General features: G+C 40.0%; 1 protein-coding gene across 19 annotated transcripts in view; it reads right to left on the minus strand.

The window, feature by feature from the left end:
• MACF1 (microtubule actin crosslinking factor 1) overlaps nt 1-19,881 on the minus strand; it is a gene marked incomplete at its 5' end in the record, with an annotated part of 344,512 nt that overhangs the window by 30,448 nt on the left and 294,183 nt on the right. For all 19 annotated transcript variants that reach the window (XM_081226357.1, XM_081226358.1, XM_081226355.1 and 16 more), the window contains 22 exons: nt 29-148; nt 287-493; nt 598-753; nt 3,187-3,360; nt 4,026-4,154; nt 4,709-4,906; nt 5,069-5,224; nt 5,317-5,490; nt 5,584-5,685; nt 6,269-6,370; nt 6,468-6,590; nt 7,671-7,897; nt 8,545-8,776; nt 10,444-10,647; nt 11,633-11,851; nt 12,798-12,905; nt 13,347-13,466; nt 14,823-15,029; nt 16,425-16,666; nt 17,170-17,254; nt 18,197-18,523; nt 18,872-19,031. In XM_081226357.1, coding sequence (XP_081082483.1) covers nt 29-148; nt 287-493; nt 598-753; nt 3,187-3,360; nt 4,026-4,154; nt 4,709-4,906; nt 5,069-5,224; nt 5,317-5,490; nt 5,584-5,685; nt 6,269-6,370; nt 6,468-6,590; nt 7,671-7,897; nt 8,545-8,776; nt 10,444-10,647; nt 11,633-11,851; nt 12,798-12,905; nt 13,347-13,466; nt 14,823-15,029; nt 16,425-16,666; nt 17,170-17,254; nt 18,197-18,523; nt 18,872-19,031 — 3,772 coding nt within the window. The remainder of the gene's footprint in view (nt 1-28; nt 149-286; nt 494-597; nt 754-3,186; nt 3,361-4,025; nt 4,155-4,708; nt 4,907-5,068; nt 5,225-5,316; nt 5,491-5,583; nt 5,686-6,268; nt 6,371-6,467; nt 6,591-7,670; nt 7,898-8,544; nt 8,777-10,443; nt 10,648-11,632; nt 11,852-12,797; nt 12,906-13,346; nt 13,467-14,822; nt 15,030-16,424; nt 16,667-17,169; nt 17,255-18,196; nt 18,524-18,871; nt 19,032-19,881) is intronic.

The following is a 19,881-nucleotide window of genomic DNA, read 5'->3' on the forward strand; positions in this document are numbered from 1 at the left end:
AGGACCTAAGAGCAATGAACTGCTGTACCTTATGCTTTGAGAGCTGAAGTTTAATTTTGTCTGGGTCGTTGGATATCTCCAGCTCTGAGTCCAGGTGACTCTCTGCATCTTCTAGCCAGTCAATCAGTTTTTTCCAAGCTTCATGGAACTAAAATTATGTAAGAAATACGTTATAACAGGAATGACTATGCACATTACACAGCACTTTTATGTGAACCAATGCAGAGACTCAACACATGCAGCCCAAGGTTGTTCAGTAAATTAGTATCTTTCTTTTACAACTTACTTGTTTTGCCCGCTTTCTGGCATCATCCAGCAATCGCCCTCTTTCAATAGATCGCTGGACAACCTTCTCCCATCGAGACTGGACGCTAACCAGCAAATTTTTGATCAGAACAACGTCCTGTTTCTGGCTAAGGAACTTTAACTGATTCCCGGTTTGATCCAGCTCAATGATCTGGTCTCGATGAGCATTTACTTCATTAGCAAACACCTGAGGGGAAAATATTGCTCTTTTTAAACTGGAGATAAGATCAAGGAGCATCACTTTCAATTGGTGCTTTCAAAAGGAGGGCAGCATCGTAATGCCACTGTTACCTTGTGCTCCTCTATCTGGGAAAGGACGGTGTTTAGAATCAGGCTGGGAGGAGAAGCGATGTTTAAACTCTGCTCTGCTAGAGTGAGCCAGTTGATAAATTCTTGCAGGGAATTCTGGAATTCTGTTGCCAGGTTGAGGGCCTCTTCCAGCTTTGACTAAATTTTAAGTAACACACACACACACACACACACACACAGAGAAAAGTGCCAAATTCAAGAATTATAGTTTTAAGGACAAAGGCGTGAATTGTACACCAAATGAAATGACTTCTAAGAAGGAAGCCTCATTTAATCAACCTCCAAACATGCCCTGTTTGCAAAGAAGGGGACATTTTAGTGCTAGTGTTTGAAACTGAAACAACTGTGCTTGGAAAAGGAAAGAGCACAGTTTGCAGCTAAGTTGCTTTCTCTGCCTTTCCCCACTTCCTGGGACATTAAAGAACAGGAATAAAGGCATTCAAGCCATTCAATAAATGTAAGTGAACAGACCCTTTAGTGGTGACAGCTGCAGGATCTGCAACCTACTTTGGGCAAAGTCTCAGTCTCCTTTCATGTCCTTTTTGTGGCATAGAACAACTAAATGAAAAGCACTTTACTGTGAAGATGACGGTCACTGCAGTGCTCTCTATTTGAATATGTTTTCAGAAAATATGGCACTTGAAAATGTCTGAGTCTGAAACTTATGCTTACGCTACAGCAACAAAGGTAATAAAAGTCAGAACATTTCAAACAAAAATGTGACAATTTACATAGATGTAAATTTTTAGTCATTTTGATCTAAATCAGAATGACAAAAGAGAGTGGCTCATTCAGGGTGTGTGCTACTCTCCACGAGTACATCCCACTTCCACAGTCTACAAGCTCCATCCCCAGAGACCTCTACCCCAAACATCTGAGTGGTGGCCTCTGCCCCTGGCCCGTCTACTAGGCAGGCAAAGTAGAGTAATGACAGGTTGTTAAAAATGAATATATGCAAAATGTTCACAGAAAGAAACCTCAGAAGTACACTAAAAATGTTCACTGCTGTTAAATGGGTTGTGTATTCTTTCTACTTTCCTCTTGGTGTTTTCAGGTTACTTCTGTAACCTAAAAAACACTGTGATGAATGTTATAAAAATGCAAAGACCCAGTCTAAACAAGTTCAGTGGGAAAAGGAAATCTACCTCAAATCTATCATAGAAATGCTTAGCAATTAATATATTGCAAGTTCCTAGATGGCAGGAAATCTTTCCACATCATTTTATCTATATAGTCTTTAACAGGGCTTAAATAATTTTAGTGATCCTGGAATGTAATGTTCTTACAAAATCAGAAATAACTGTCATTGACAGCTAGCCTTTGCTTGATCAATTCACCAACTAAAGTTGACCCCTTAACAACATGGGTTTAGGGGTGTCGATCCTCCGAGAAGCTGGAAATCCGTGTGTAACTTTAAAGTCTGCCCTCCACATCCACGGTTCTGAATCCAAAGATTCAACCAACTAGGGTTCATGTAGTACTGTAGATATACTTAGTGAAGAAAAAAAAATCCTGCATACAAGTGGACTTGCGCAGTTCAAACCCATGTTGTTCAAGGGTCAAAACTATATTCCTTGAGGCAACTTGTTCCATTGTGGCAAAACCCTCTAGAAACTACTTGATTTTGAGCCAGAATCTACCTTGGTTTCTTTAACTAGTCTTAGTTCTACATTCAGCAGGAATTACAGACAAGACCCTGTCCAAGAATTAGAACACAGCCATACACTCAGGTCCTCTGCCCACTCTTCATGTAATGAAGCTACCAGACCCCACACTAGAGGGACCCTAGGAAATTAATGCTTCTCTCAAAGTGTTCATTGATATGTGTGAAGATGTGGTCTACTTCCTTCTGCACATTAAAGTTCATGATGACAGAGCTTATGCCCTTATTGTTTCCACTGTACACCTAGCACAGTGCTTGGTACATAACATGCTTAACGACTACTTGTTCAATGGATGTGGCCAATGGACTTGGACACATATTTTACCGTTGCAGCTGCCCAGCACAGAAACTCTATGCAGAGTGATATTCTACAACTCTGTGCTCATAAAAAACAATGTTTGGGGGCAAATGCCTTGATCTCTGATCACTTTTCATTTGAGGAGAATTTGATTTTTGAGGAAGAGTAAGAAGAGGACATACAATTTACTGCTCTTGAATATTAGTAGTATTAGTAACTAGACATCAAATTCCGTGTGAGGAATAATTAGTGATACTCCCTGCATGCTGTTCCCAACCTCCCAACTCCAACAAAACCTATTTTTAAGTCTATCACTGAGCAGTAACAGGCAGTAATGCCTTAACTGGTAGATGCAGAAAAGGAATGCAGTATTATAAAAGCAAGTATCGGCAGAAACTATCAGCATCAATGCAACTTGACATGGATGGAAAATAGAAACGTAATGGCAGAAAAGATGGCTTGATTTAGCACAAAGCCAGTTCTGAGGTTATCAGTTCTGCTAGCTTGCTACAATATAATGAAAAATCTTCCATAGAAACTAGATGATGATTGCATGTAATCATTAAGCAAACTACTCAAACAGTAATCAAACTGAATTTTGTGGTGATACCTTTCTTTCTTCCATCTTACTGCTGACCACGTGCCACTTCTGTTCCAAGAGTGCTACGCTCTGTTCTGTCTTTGAGCCAGATCCAGAATCATCACGGCTGAGAAGCATGAGCCTGCCCTTGTCAAGCAGCTGATTGTAAGTCTCTTCCTTGGCTTTGAGCTGGGAATAGAGTTCCTATAAGGGCAAGAAAGATATCAGTAATGCCAGTTCCCTGAAAGATACCCACCCAGATTTACAAGCACAGTTTGGAAAAGCCAAGGAAGGTCTCATTTTGATTAAAATCCTTTCTTTTGGATTGAATTCAACTGCTGAACAATTAGGAAATGAAACCCATTCTTCCTTAATATAAAAATAATTTTGTCACCAACAGAATTTTTAAGGATCAGAGATCACAAAAATAGATGCCAATAATTTATTTCTCCTTTTCCCGAGGGATATGCCTAGAAATTATGTTGCCTTTTGTTCTCAGCCACTTTCTGGAAATACTGTCAGTTTCTATTGGATTTCCCTAAATCCCCCCCTCAAGTAGTCTTTTCCTTTAATTTTTTGGCTGCTCCATGCGGCATGCAGGATCTTAGACCTTCAAATCAATATTCTTATGCCAGTCAATCTGATTAACTCGAAATTTGCCAGCTCCCCAGGGCATTTCTGGTTGACTCTTTCCTGTTGCTGCCTATGGCAGGGTGTTAAAAGCCTGTACCTAAGCAGCAATCCCCAAGTACTATATTGTCAGTAAAAATGCACTACTTTGTAGATTCCCAACTACATATATCTCTGTGAATTCGGAAAGGAGCTACTGAAAATGGGATGCTTATGCTCAATTTGAAGAAATCTATTACCATATGTGTATCAAGCTGTTCCCTAGCTGTTTCAGGAAGTCCTCCTGTGGGCTTTGATGCAGAAAGTTGGGTCTCCATTCTAGTCAGTTCCAAGAGGAAATCTTCAATTTCACTATGGAAACCCTGGGCCTTTTGAGAAAAGACATTAGCAAGGTCAGTAGTCAATTCTAGTTTCAAAAGTAAACTTTCTAAATGACCACATGAGGAATCTCTTTGAGGGAGGAATTTTAGGCTGCTCTCACGCAGGGTTGTTCTGTTGCTGGATGATTATGGGGCCAATGTATTTACTTATTTTCGGAATTGAGCAGAATCCTTCAGACCTCACTGTAACAGAGATGCCTGATATAACCTGATGAATTGACTGACTAAGGTACTGCTGAATATGGATATGGAGGGACCTGACTTGATCCAAAAAATAACTAAAGCTGTGAACAAGGTTCGTTACAGCAAAGATCTACTAACTTTGAATAGTAGATAGAGGGACTGGACCACAAACTAATCCAAAAAGAATGACCCAATTAAAAGCTGTTCTTTCCAGACAAGTCCAGCACAGAACTGACCCTCCTCTCAAGGCAGAGGGGGTTCTACCCCAAACTGCTTTTCTTTTGTCGACTTAGATTGACTTCCTTCTGAATGCTGTCATGTGCACAGCCCCACCCGCCTAACTTGGACAGTGCGTGTACCTGCTGCAGTGTCGACTGAAGCTGTTGCTCCCTCTCCTCTGTTTTCTGTAACACTGACTCCCAGCACTGGTTCATGGTTTCTAAACGGCTCCTTAAGCTGCTGGCATCATCTCCAGCACTGGATTCAAGAAGCTCATTGCCAGCTTTGTTGACTGTTTCCACTGTGGCTTGATGGGCCAGAACATCATTTTTTAGAACCTAAAAAATGTTGAACAACATAATTTACCTCTATAGGTATCATTAAGCCTGGCCCTCTAGGGTACACACAACATCAAAAGGTACAAAAACATCAAAAAGCTTCTGATGGCAATATCTGGTCTCAAACCAATAGGCTTAGAGATGAAAAATGAAAAGACTTACGTGGTGCTTTGCGAGCTCAACTTCAATGACTTTTGGGTCTCCACTTATTGGTCTCTGAGCATCTAGCAACTCTTCAGTGTGAGTCAGCCAACTCATTAGCTCCTCTAAGGCATGCTGGAACTGGCCAAGGGCCAAGAGAGCGCCTTCTAGCTTATGCTACTCAGAAAATGATTTAAAGGGAACGTTTGTTAGGAAATTAGAAAACAGGAGATAGTAGTCCACTTTATGTACTCTACCATTTGCCTTACCTGTCTGTGAGCAATTTTCTCACCCAGGTTCTCCCAGAGGTGTTTCAGTTCCGTCATTGGTTCTCGTATAATGTCTCTGTCCGTTTCATCAGTAGCTTTCTTTAACATCAGTTCACCCTGGTGATTGAGCTTCTCCATCTCAATTTGCTGTTGGTAAACTTCCACTTTGAACTCCTGTCAAAGACACAGTGAATGTTAACATCAAACCAAGTCTTTAAAAACTAAAAAGAAGCAACCCTTCTTCAAAAACCATTCCCAGGTACAAACCTTCATTTCATTTAACTGATCTTTAACAGTGTTGAGGTCAGTGCCGACAGGGGGCATTGTGCAGAGTTTAATCACAGTGTTATCTAGCCAGTCAAACATAGCCTAAAATAAACATACAAATAAACAGTCAAAAAACAAAACCATGAGGACTTGGGAGACAATTAGCATGATCTCTGCTAATACAAGCAGAGATAAATCAAAGTATCAATACTTTGTGCTCTGAGGTTGGGGGCAGAAATAAGGGATAATGATCTTTATTTCAGTAATATGGGGACTTAAGGATAAAGCCAACATGATTGGAATAATGTCCAAAATAAACTACTATTTCTTATGGCCAGCTAGCAAGCCCACAATGTGCTGAAGCTACCGTACTGTGCTGTGCTTTGAGATAACCTGGGTTGGGATCTCTAGCAAGCAATGATTTTGACAGCAAGGCCAGCTTTACTCTACAGCCACTGTGAGGATAGATAATATGATGAAAAACATGGCAAGAAGACTAGAAATTCGGATGTCAAAACTTTTCTTGCTAGAAGTGGGAAACTTTGGCTAGAAATAAAGAAACAGCCTGTCTTTGGTTCGAGAATGTTGCAGTCCTGTGAAGGTGACCGACTCACGCTGGACTTAGAATATGACAAAGAGACCACGGAACCTGTGTTTCCATGGTGGTCACCTCATGGCCTCTCACCTGAAGAGTGTCCTGATACTGCACAGCGGCTTGCATGGCATCCTCAAGCTTTTCCAGCCTCTCTCTCCATGTTTTGTTTAAGTTCTCCCAGGCATTATTCATCTAGGGGAAAAACAGTGGATCAGACTCTCCAATGAATCCCACTCTTAGTGTGAGTCCAGTAACGTTTTGTCTGAACCCCTTGTCCACTTCTCCACACCTCATCAATGCTCTTCTTCACTTCCGGCTTCTCAGTTTCTCCACAGGCAAAAATCAAATCTGCTCCAAGGATTCGAATAAACTCCAGTTCCTCATGCAGACCATCTGTCTCTTCCTTAATAGTCTACATGTAAATGAACAGAACATAAGCCAAAACAGAAAACAGAACAGAACTTCCCAAACTTTGCAAATGTAATTTATACCCCCATCGACAGCAGATGTTGAACAGAACGGTCAACTTCATTAACGTCTTCCAGTGTTCTTAATATTTCACTCATCTAAATAGTGAAGCTTCAGAGTCTGGTTATTTTTCTTATATATACATCAAATATATTTTTATATATTAACAATAAATACATAAAAGTCTGAGAAAGGTGCAGTGAGCTTCAATAATTTACCAAAGGTCCAAGGAGATTATAATCTACAACCAGAAGTTTATTACAGAGAAGAAAATTAACTAGGATAAAATAACAGAGTACAAAAGTCACATATCTAAGAGCTGGGAGATGAGCATAATAGGAATGCTAGGCTATATAATCTCAAAGAAAGTCAGTTCTGTGCCAGATCCTAAAAAATGGTTCACGGACTGGCAATGACAGGGGTGGGGAGGTGGAAATGGCTGAAGTAAAAGAAAGATATGAGTGGTAAGAGAGAGAATATAGAATAGCAAGACAGTCTTGCCTTGGGCTAAATGGACAAAATGAGGTGAGAAATGCATTTAATAAAAACTAGGATCCCCCAAAAGGCTAGAAAAAGGTATGTGGAAGTAACAATTGTTATTTCTGGATGATAAGTCCAGAAAGTCTACAGTATATAAATTTACTTGAGAAATAAGTACATCAAAGAGAGGACTAAATTCAGAAATGAAAGCAAAACTGGATTTTTAAAGCACATGCTACTAATATGAAGTGTTAAGTTTAAAATTGATGACAGAATTACTTTTGTGTGATGGATCTGCTCTATATCACGACCAGTGGAGGTTGTATGTACCTATACAAAGTGGTAAAACTTGTACATTAAAAAAAGAAAACTCTATAATGAGCAGGTATTTTTTTCCTAGTGTAAAGACATACTATTAAGCTTAAAAAAAAAACACAAAAACTTTTAAGGCACTCAGCCTGGCTAAGCAGTTAACATCCAACACAGTTGGATACAGTGCTTTCCCAGAGGACAAACACATGAGAGAAGGTGTTTTGTTTCTTACCTCGGCAGCTTCAACCTGTTGTTTGATAATGGATGGGTCAATGCCAGGGCTTTCCAAGTCATGGACGATGTCCTGGGTGTCTTTGATGGTGGTGAGGAGAGCTGCCATGTCATACCAGAACTTCTCCGCTAGTTCAAGGACATCAAGGAATTTAATTTCTCGCTCTTCAGCCCGAGCTTTGATGTCCTCCCAGAAGAATACCATTTGATCCAATTTGTCCTGGATTTCTGAGGGGTACAGAAGAGTGAACAGGCTTTTTCTAAGGACTTAAAATCAGTCTCATCAGAAATTAGATCTAATCCTATTTTCACTGAAATTATCCTTAAAAGGCTCTAAAAATGTATAACTGAAGGATAGTTTTCTATCTTAGCTTTATTATTAATTATTTCTATCTTCTCATTTATCACTTACGTTGGTCTCCCACATAAAGAGATCACAGAGGTAATCTGGAAATGAGTTATCATCTACTATAAAAGTACTGCTAAGATACATCATCTACTATAAAAGTACTGCTAAGATACTTATAAAGGGGCTGAAATGAGAACTCTGTTTCCAGTGTTCCGTGTTGAACCTGCTATGTTTCCCATGGAAAGTGTTATAAAAGGTAGTTATGTTCTACCCACTACTGGTACTGCAGTTTCCTCATATTAGGGGGTAAAGGAGCATTTGTTTCCTGGTCTGGGAATCTAACTACCAATTGTAACCTTATTTCAATGGGGAGATGTGTTCTGAATTCTAAATGACTTCGTGGAATACTCATTACTTAGGCACTGTCTTTGCATTCAATGAAGTACATCTGGTGGGATGCTGGAGGTAACCACAGCCTAGAATTTATTCTATCGACTTTTAAAAAATGATTAGATTAATCAAGTACCTTTTGCAGCCAGATCCTTGTCAGCTCCCTGAGATCGCCCAATGAGCTCTTCTCCACGGCGCTTCAGGGCCTCAAAGGATGGCTGCAGTTTTTCCAGCTCCACGGTGGCACTCTTGTTGTCACTGATGCACTCTCTGATCTTGTCTACTTCAGCAGGGATCAGTGGTGGCATACGCAGGCGAGAGGAAAGGTTCTCCAGAGTCTCCAACATGGGCTCAATTTTATCATGGAACTAAACAAATATCGGACCATTAGCCATCACAGCAGTACTTCGTCATACTTCTGGGGTAAATGTTAGGGATTAAGGCCAGTGTATAAACCTACTACTGTTTAGGATAAAACCTATGCTCAGCCTAGCCCCATGGCTGTCAAGTGTTGGGTTTGTCTAAGAAACTGTTTTGGGCATAGTACACCAGAGCTGGCCCATCAGAAAAAGTAAATGTTTAAGAATCAAAAAGCTATTACTTACTATACGAAAAATCAACTCAAATCCTTAATGCTGCCACAATACTTCCCCTATTCCAACTAACGTGATGAAAAAGGGACAAGACTATGAAACCAGTGAGAGTCAGTGTGTCAACATCTCAGATGACAGTTGCATGCGACAGAGTAGACCAAGAAGTTAGATGCCCTGCACCAACTGTATAAATGGATGGGGAACTCAATATGCTACATGACTTGGGAGTTTAGAAGTATCATGGCATGCAATTTGACAACCCACCAGTGTAATAGTAAGAAACTAAAATGTCTGCACGATGAAAGATAATTAGGGAAGGCCAAATCTAACCTTATTCAGAGAGAACTACTGCCCTTTCCACTTTTCTGGTACTCTGAACAACATATCTATAATTGTAAAATCTTAATTTGTAATATGAAGCAGAGAGGGGACAAAAGGGAGCAAAACAGACAAGTCTGCCCCCTAAAGCCAACTCTGGATTCATTCATTAGAATAACGCTTGCCGACTGTTAAATGTCCTATAGGAAATAACATGGTAAACAAACAAATCCCTTCCCATCACTCCCTCACTTCTAGGTTCTGCCCCAAATGAAACTGGCATAATAAACTGCATTAATAAAATTTATTCCACTAAAGTTAAGGGAAATTTCCTTATAAATAATCCTCTCAATTCTCAGCTTCATAAAAACACCCTAATCCCAAGGGGGTGGGTACCTTACCTCTGTAATCTGTAATGGTGGGCGCGGTCAACACAACAATGAAATGTGACGATGTGGGGAAGACAGGAGCAGGCAGCAACAACACAAAGTAACACATTCCACAATGTGAGTGAGAGATGGGACGGAAGGTGGGGGGGAAAAACTTGAGTAAGTACAAATATTAACCAAGAATATTGACCAAACATAGGAATAAATTACCCAGACATAACAGTAATATATTAGTTGGAAAGTATGTAGTTACATGCTTTAAACTCCACTGCTGGTGGTTTGTTTCTCCTTGACTCTACCTTCTCCCTAGTCAAGCATCTTTCTCTGAACTAGGAGCTAGCTGGTGGCCTCGTGAATAGGAAAACGAATGTGCTGTCTAAATCTTGAAAGCAACAGGCCCAATAGGAACTTGACTTCTTGAGGCATTTGTTGCTTCAAGATGAATTTACCCAAAATCATCCCTGCTAAAGGATTATCACAATATAAAATTTTCAAGGAAACCATCAACAGGCAATATATACCAGCCAAGAAGCATTTCACCCTTCTTATAGTTGTCAGTATAACCAATGCTCCCTGGAATAAAAATGCAGACAGGCAAAGGCTCCCAGTCTCTTGATAATGTATCACCAGCATACTAGTCTGGACATTCCTGAGCATAGGGGCATACTGATACAGAGCCTCTTGCTTAGACTAAAGGACAGTTGAAGGTTATAAGAGTTTAAGACACACACATACCTGAGCTGACTGGGAAATAGCCTCATCCAGAGCCAGGGCCCGCTGGCGCACCTCCTCTTTAATTTGGGCATATGCATTTTCTGCTTTCTGGTATTTTTCTTGCACCATTTCCCCCTCTTCAGGGTTTAACTCCTTTAGTTGAGGGCCTATCTTTAGCAGCTTATCAATATGAGGTTTGTGTTCAGCAATGGATTCCCTTAGTTGCTATGCAAAGAAATATGGATTAAAATAAAATGAGCCTTCTTATACCAGTTTTTGTTGAAATACTTTGATCAGAGCTCATACCAAATGAACAAACTGAGTTACTAAAACCCAGCAAGTCCCAACATCTCACCGTTTATGGAGGGAAAAAAAAATCTAAGTCTTAGGCTCTGACTCTAATTCTCTTCAGTTTCAAAAGCCAGTTCACATGTTCCACCACCCAGGAAGCTTCCCAGAAATCCTCTCTCACTCTCACCCTCCAATACAAATGTACTCCACTGTCTTCTGTACTTGTAAATACTTCTCTGTACCTTACTGTAGTTTGCATGATTTAATGTCTGTCTCCCTGCCCAGACTGGGAGACACTAAGCAGGACCAGCTACAAACAGCAACATTTCTGGTAATCCAATCGCTCCTTGACTTTACTGCTGGCTACTTCCAGTTTACATCCTTCCTCTTACAGGAATACAGAGATAGCAATCAACACGAGTCATACACCACAAATAAAATAAACATTAAAAAAACTATCTTTAATGGTAACAGCATCAGTTGAAGTGTCTACAAATTTCCCTTTCATCTCAACTCTAGGCAGCAAATGCTTTCTGACATTCCTGAGTGAAGGCTCTCACTCCAGCTACGGCCTAACCACAAGGAAAGGGCCACCCAACCACAACCAAGTCTAATAACACCCCACTGTCACTGGGAAGATTTTAAACTCCCTTGATTTTTACGTGGTGCTTTGTTTACTTCTGTAATACCCAGGTTTCTGACACCTCCATAATCTTATTCTTTAACTGATTCATATTAAAGGACAAAGGAAATAATTCAGATATGTATTTTTACTGTGCAAAAAAATTCTAACTGGTTAAGAATTAATTTCATAACATTTACTTATACTCAGTAGGTACTAATAAATGGGCTGTTTTTGAATAAATTGTAGAGCCCATTTTCAGTTCTGTGATTAAATAAAACCCAGCATGCTCCTTACCCTCATTTCCTCTTGTTGCTGCCTGAGCTGCTCATGATCAATAGCCGGAGGAGGTAACTGTGCTATTAGTGTCCGAGTTTCCTCAATCCAGGGGCTGAGCTCCTCATATGTTTCCCAAAACTGGTTCACCAAGACCTGTGCCCGTTCTAGGCGGGCGTAACGCTCTGAATTGAGCAGACTAATGGCTTCGTATTGTTGTGTTAGAGACTCTGTCTTTTCCTGTGAACAACAAAAAAAAGGTAAGCATTATTATGATGAACCCTTCTTTAAAGTAAAACTGTTAAGTATATATAGGTATATATATATATATATACATATATATATATATATATACTAAAAAGTTTAAAGGAATACACACTAAAATGCTAAAAAATATGGATTAATCTAGTAAGATTACAAGTGATTTTTATTTTCTTTATACTCCACTGAATTTTTCTATCATACATAATTTTATAATTTTTGAAATATTAAAGTAGTTTCACAAACAGTAAAATAGCACAAGCACAACACACCAAAATTAACCTTTTAGTGAATACCTTTTACAACTTTAGATACAGCATTATTGTAATAGGCCAGTTTGACTGAATCTCTCAGGGGCTAAGATGGGTATTTGCTCACCAAGTTTCATTTGTCTTTTTCCCTCTGATAAAAGTCTCCACCAACCTGGCATTTATGCTTTATATGTTTAGGATGAGCAGCTCAATTTATGAAGACTTCTGAGGAAACAGTGGTTACCCATACCCTTTATAAAAAACAAAACTGGTGTAGAAATGGACTCTGTTGGTCAATTCTTTTAGAAATGGGTAATGATTTTTTAGAAGGACCTGAAGCAGGAATTAATATCTGCACACGGTTCTGAAAAATCTATCTACCTGGAAAGGTAACTCAAAGATAACTCATTATGGACTGAGGATGAGTAGCAATTCCTCTGTTATAAAGAAGATGGATTTGCAGTGTATTTCACATTATACAGTACGGCTGTTTAGACATCTGTGAACACAGAGTTAGGAGTCTGAATGCCCCAGAACATCCAGCTGGACTTAAGTATCACTACCAGTAATAGAGGGAAAAAAAAAACCATCTTAAACTATCATTTCACAATTGTACTTCTAATTCACCATGATCAAGATAAGAACAATATGGTGAATAAATAAATGGAGTTTACTTGTAATATAGCTTTTTGCTCCTCCCCACATGTGCCGAAGATTTCACCACGATGACTGAATAGTTCGTCCATGGAATCTTTGTGTCGAATGATGTCAATGGAGAAAGCCTTTGAAAAGTAAACTATTGTTAAGTCAAGAAATATAAGAAGCCCGAGCCTGTGTTAGTGAAAAGTCAGACATACCCTATGAAAAATTCTTTGCTTTAAAAAAGCCACATCAAAGACTGTTCTTATAAAGTTTGACACTTTGCCTATCTTCACATCTTCAATGCTTATCTTTTAGCAGCTTACAAGAATATCTGCCCTCCTGAAAACCAGGAAGAAAATTGCTAACTACCCTTTCCTGGATTAATGGGCCTATTTCTACCCTTTTCATAAAGCAAAAAATCTCTTCCTCATCCTAACCAAATATTTATATAATTAGTCTCTATCCACCATCATGACACTGACTCATTCTACTTTACTTGGGATAGTCAGAAACTCTCTGCTAGTCACTCTTAAGCGACTGATGATTCTTCTAGCTCAGGACACAGTGAATACGTCACTTACCTTCTGTACCTGCAGCTGAGCTGTGGTCTGGTCCTGTTCCAGGCGGATTGGACCCAGCGCCATCAGTTTCCGTTTTGTTTCAGCAACCCAAGCTAGCTCTGCATCAGCAGCTTGCTCATACTAAAAGACATATTGAAGAAAAATGGACATATTACAGCCAACGTCCTCCTTCTGAGAATTCTAATTTATTCAACATAGAAAGGCCTAGATTTTCAGTAATACAGTTTACATCTCACGAAGTAAAGCCAAAATTGGTGAGAATTTCATAAAATCACAAATCAAGATGCAGACAATTTAGAGTTGATTATACTTCAACAAATATGAGTTGATCCTATTTCAACTTCTTTAGAAAGACGTTACAGAACCCAGTTAGTGGTTCTACGGCTAGAAACAATCATGGAAACCAAGACTCTTCAAAAGAAATACACTTTCTAATGAGAGTACTTTTATGAGGCTGTGCTTTTTCTGCCAATCCTCTTTCTTACCCATGCTCTAAACAGTAGTAGTCATGTGTTTAAATACAAACTAACATGGCGGCAGACGGCTGAGTCAAGTTAACTTGAAGTACTTGCTCAGCTGAAGAACCCTACGACCCCAGAAGAACACCAAACCTTTAAATGGAATGCAATGACATCAACAAATACAAAACCTAAGAACATGTTCTATGTGACCACTGTTTAATGAGGTCCCTCAATCTTTTACCTCTTCCTCATCAACGGTGCCAAATTACACTAATATTTAAAGGAAAGTGAGCTCCCAAGTGTGATAAATTTCATACTGAAATATCTGTCCAAGATGAGGGATATTAATTAAGACACAACAGGAATGCACTGGGCATCAGAGCAAACTTCTCTGTGGTTCAGAAAGCATTTGCTTATCACTATGAACTCAAGGAGTCATGTTATATTAATTTATTTTTTGCACCATGGCACATTAATAGGTGCATATCCAGCTACAAAGAAAAGCAAATAACTTTTCCCAGAAAGTAGGAAGGAAAAAGGATTGAGGGAAATATGACACCTGTGTTTACTTGGAAGGGTTCTATTTTGGATGGCTCTGCTATTTTGGTTAGCATATTTGATAGTAATTATAGTTCTTGGTTCTGTCCCCTTTTCCATCTAATGCTAAAACAGCTGATTATGTCAAACTAAGATTGTGATGCACTTGGACCTTTTGGATCTAGATATTAACTACCCCCATCACCATCTGCCTCTTAGCAGGGCAGTAGCAAGGAAAGGGCTCACACACTCTCTTCTCCAAGTTCTTTTCTGCTCAAAGGGGTCAAGTATTTTTGGTCAAACCTAGATCCATCCTCACATACCTTTACCTAATCAGTTCCCACCACTGAAATGATCCGTTGCATCAGATTTAGCTTGATCTCATTTATTCCTATTCCTGAGCCCGTATTTATGTGGGTCATAGTTTTGTACTTCACGCTGCCTAAAACATTAATGCAGAGGTGTTTATAAAGATTACCTGTTGTGATCTCTGAATAGCAGCGTCAATTTCATCCACCCTTTGTCCAACAGTGTCACTGACCAGCTTGTACTGCTCATTGGCATCAGACACAAGTTTATCCAGCCCTTCTCTGGCTCTCCAGGGCACCAGCTCTAAGAGAGCACGGCTCACCTCATTCACTGTGTCCAACACCAGCCTGTGCTCCATGACCTCCTTCTTTAGCTCCTAAAGAGGGAAAAAAGTTTTCAGGCCATCCCTTGCTAAATTAAGCACATTAGCAGCTGTGCTGGGTGGAAAGTGCTCTCTCTACCACACATCCCAGCAGGGCTCTGACCTCCTTCCTTCACTTATTTGTTTTATTTTTTTCTTGTCTCAGATTTTTCAATCACTCCACAGCCTGACTTTAGGCTTAGCGGCTTAGAACTGTCTGCAAGACTTCTCGAGCCAGACTGTCTCTGGGTAACATGAATGGTGCTTTTTGCTTTTTTTCTCCTTACTTCAGTAGAAATGATAAATAATGCTTTAATCATAAATATTTACCTCAACAAGTACCTACACAGTATTTCTTTTTTTTTTTTTTTTTTTTTTTTATAAATTTATTTATTTATTTATTTATTTTTGGCTGCTCTGGGTCTCAGTTGCTGCGCACAGGCTTTCTCTAGTTGCGGTGAGCGGCAGCTACTCTTCGTTGTGGTGCGCCGGCTTCCCATCGTGGTGGCTTCTCTTGTTGCAGAGCACGGGCTCTAGGCGCGCGGGCTTCAGTAGCTGTGGCGCACAGGCTCTAGAGCGCAGGCTCAGCAGCTGTAGCACACAGGCTTAGTTGCTCCGCAGCATGTGGGATCTTCCCGGGCCAGGGCTCAAACCCGTGTCCCCTACACTGGCAGGCGGATTCTTAACCACTGCGCCACCAGGGAAGCCCCCCTACACAGTATTTCTGCACATCTAGAACTGCACTAGATCCTGCAGGAGAATCAAACATAACCATGAAGTACTCTTTTAGAGAATGAACTATGACAGTAAATTCTAAAATGCTGCATATAAAGCAAGCTTCTTACAGGTTTTTTTTTTTTTAACAATTTTTTTAAAAATTAATTTTATTTATTTATTTTTGGCTGCGTTGGGTCTTCACTGCTGTGTGCAGGCTTTCTCCAGTTGCAGCGAGCAGGGGCTACTCTTTGTTGTGGTGTGCGGGCTTCTCATTGAGGTGGCTTCTCTTGTTGCAGAGCACGGGCTCTAGGTGCGTGAGCTTCAGTAGTTGTGGCTCGCAGGCTCAGTAGTTGTGGGCTTAGCTGCTCCACGGCATGTGGGATCTTCTTAGACCAGGGCTTGAACCTGTGTCCCCTGCATTGGCAGGTGGAGATTCTTAACCACTGCACCACCAGGGAAGCCCTTCCTAGGGTTTTGAGAGTCAATCTTTTTTCCTCTTCAGACCATAACAAGTGCTCTTATATAGGTCTGTATATCAAATTTTATTTTCCAAGAATAAACAAAAAACGAGGCAGGCAGAAATTTCTGGTTTACATTTAAGGTATAGATAGTTGGTATTAAACACAAGAATTTGAACTGAAGGATTCTAAGAGGAAATTTTTTTTCCCTTTACAGTGTGAAATGACAGCTCACCTTCTGCCTTTGCTGAAACTGGGGTATTTGCTCCCCTGTGGGAGACTGTCCTCCACTGGCTGCCAGCTCCTCCTCCACCCCCCTCAGCCACGAGGTCAGTTCCTCATACGTGGACTGGAACTTGGCGGCCAGCTGCCGAGCTTGCTCTAAGGTTCTGAGGGCCTTGGAGCTAGTGAGTGTGATGTCTGCATAGCGAGTCTTTATGCCATCCAGTTTCTCTTGGATAAGCAATACCTCTTCACCTGTGGGAGACAGCACACAATTATTCACACTTAATAGGATATGAGGGAGCCCTCTTAACCTCCCTTTCTTCAAATCAGAGCTCAACTTTTATAGATGCTCTCTCCCTATGGCAGTGATTTCACCTAGCATCCCACACTAAGGGAGGTGGGAAATACACCTTCAATCAATAGAAGAAGTGACTCCTGAGATTATTAAGATCTGAGTTTGACTGCAGGTGTTCCTACACATTCCCAGCACCTTTCAGTAAATGCTGGCATTCACCGTATTGGAGGGCAGGGGGAGCCTTCATATATAACCAGATCTGAGACAACACAGTGTTTTAGTTTTCAAAAGATTGAGCAGGAAATAGGAACCCAAGCTGCCAGTCACCTGGGAGCACATGGTAATACAATCAGTGAGTACTAAGCTCCTCCTATCTGCAAAGAGAAGTAGCTACTGCAGGGTGCTGATGTAATTGTCTGTGGGACCATAGAGGTGCTAAGAGATGCACTTTTCAAAGTACCTGTGGTTTGTTTTAGAAGAGCCTGGCCGTTTTTAATAGCTTGATCTACATTCTTCTTTCTATTAACAATTTCTTCATTTAAAGCCTGAAAGGAAAGAATACCATTAATCCTAAAACTATGGCACAACAAAGGGAAACAAATGTGAGCCCTTTAGGAGACCAAATTTAAAGTAAAGAGATGAATACCAGTTTAAACATGAGATATTTGATTCCTTCATTTTCTCTTTGGTGACCCCCTTCTTTAATTACTCAAAACAATGAAATCAGTTACTTATAGGCAAACTTTCCTTTGATGAGAAGAGATTTAGGACTAAATCCACTTTACTAATCTATTGGTACCAAACGTGAACCCAAGAAAGGTAGAAGTAGAATTCAGCAAAAATGTCTGCTATGTCCAAAATAAAGAATAAGGTGGAAAGTTCAACAGAAGAAAGTCAGCAAGAACAGGCTGACTTAAATCAGGATCCTGGTTAAAAACTCTCAATATCTGAAGTCAACCAAGCAGAAAAATCTAAGATTATTAAAACCAAAAACCTGCTTTGCTGATTTTTACCATCCCCAGGGAAATGTCACAAAAACGGAAACAAAAAGGGGCAAATTGTTGTTTCTACTCAGATGACACAGAATCCCTGGAATTTGAGGATATAAATTCTAGAAACATTAAAAAACCCTAGGCACTACTATTTAGGTAATCTGGTTTTGTTACAGAACATTCTCTTTCACATAACTGCTCAAGTGGAAACTGAATGATACATTCCTTAATGATGTAAAACATGAGTTGGAATTGAGATGGCCCGATTACATTCTGGATCATTTTCTAGAATTATTGATTCAGTCTGTTAAGTACAAGTATTTCCATGTAAGTCATCAAAATATAGATTAATCCAGTCTGTAACTATGCACTTGTGTATAAAATAAAGTTGAAATGTTTGGAATTTCAAAAAAGAGAGAGAAATGAAGAGAAACGTGAATCAAAATTACAAAATAACTTAGTAACATAATCAGTAAGAATGGAAAACACGAATACCAGGTGGTCGGCATGCTGCTTCTGCAGGACATCCTGTCTGTAATCCTTTACGAACACTGAACTGAGCTTGTCCTCAACCTCAGCCAGCCAGTTGAGCACCTCCACCTCATCCTCCCCGAACAGCCTAGCGTTAGACAGTGCTTGTTCAAGCAGGGCTGCTTTCCGACAGCACCGGTCTTGAATCTCACTGAATCGGGCCTGCAATGAGTCTAGCTTTTCAGACAGTACACCCTGCTCTGCAGAACATGTCAGGGAGGAGAGGGACTGCCCAAGTTTGACTGCCTGGTGCACATCTGTTGCATGGTTTTCTATTTCTTCCTCCAGAGCCTGGAAATCCAGATGGAAAAAATGAATAACAGAAACAAAATAAATGAGAAGTAGACATGAAACAATGAATCACAAATGATATAATAAATAATAATATAAAAGTTCACCTACTGAAAGGCAAAAATAACATAAAGACAGAGAACAAAAGCTGTTTTTCCTGATAGCAGCCTATTAGTCCATTTCTATTTTTACTTCAAGAATGTGACTATCCAATTAATAACTGGACCATATTTTAAATTAAACTTATTAAAAAACCCTCACAAAACACATCTTATAGAATGCTGCAGGCAGTTTTCTAGGATTTCTGGTTCCAATTCTGTGTTTTCATTTACCATAACTACTTCCTACCTTGTGCCGAACAATCTGCTGCTGTATTTTGGCAGTCTGAGTGCCAACAGGTTCTGAGTTAGCGAGCTTTTTCTCTGTGACAGATAAGAAGTCAGAAATAGGCTCAGCTGTCTCATGGAATTGTTTGGCCAGAACCAGGATATCTTCCAGCTGTTTTTGCCTACACAAATATATAGAACAAGCTGCTCAGGCAAAAAGTCACATTAAGACTGATAATAGTACTATATTCAGTAAAAGACCAATCTTAATGAGGCACATTTGAAATATCAATAGTAAACACAACACACATAAACAGCACTTTGCTGTTTTAAAGGCTTTCATAAGCAGTACCTTATTTTGATTTTGTCATGCCCTTGTAAGGTAGGCAGAATTATCCCACTATTACAAAAGAGAAAACCAACCCTGAAGGCTTAAAGGAAGATCTTTCCAGGTTGCCCACTGGGTAGCAATAGTACAATGCGGATTATAATCAGACCTTCTACTACTCTTTCTCCTGTTGGATGTGGCATGTGCATCCTCTGTAAATGTGACCAAAATAAAGTTTAAAGGAGTAAAAAAAACCATCAGTTTTCATTTCTCTTTCCCCATCACTGCTACCTTCACTTGTGAGTGAAGAGAAGAGAGAGCATTTGAAGAGCAAAGGCAGACCAAGCTATGAATGAGAACCCCCCTTCCTATCTCCCCCAATCCAGTGAGGCTTCTAGTAATTTCAAGCCCCAGAGCATAACTCTGAATTCTGATTCAAGGCAAAAAATGACCTCAAACTAGTTGAATTTGCCAAGGCCAACAGCAGCCAAAAGATCTATGGACTTTATAACTGGAATCTTAAATCTTATTTAATGTAACATCCACACTTAGCTTGGATTTCAAATACCCTGTAGATTAAACTCAGCAAATTACAAAAGGAGAGAGGAAGCCTGAATGCTGGAGGCAGCCTAATAAGCAACAGACAGAAAAACCACCGCAGAACTGCACGAGCACACAGATTAACAATCAAAGGCCATGACGAT

Source organism: Mesoplodon bidens (assembly GCF_964165515.1).
Source record: "Mesoplodon bidens genome assembly, chromosome: 2".
In the NCBI taxonomy this organism is placed as follows: domain Eukaryota; kingdom Metazoa; phylum Chordata; class Mammalia; order Artiodactyla; family Ziphiidae; genus Mesoplodon; species Mesoplodon bidens.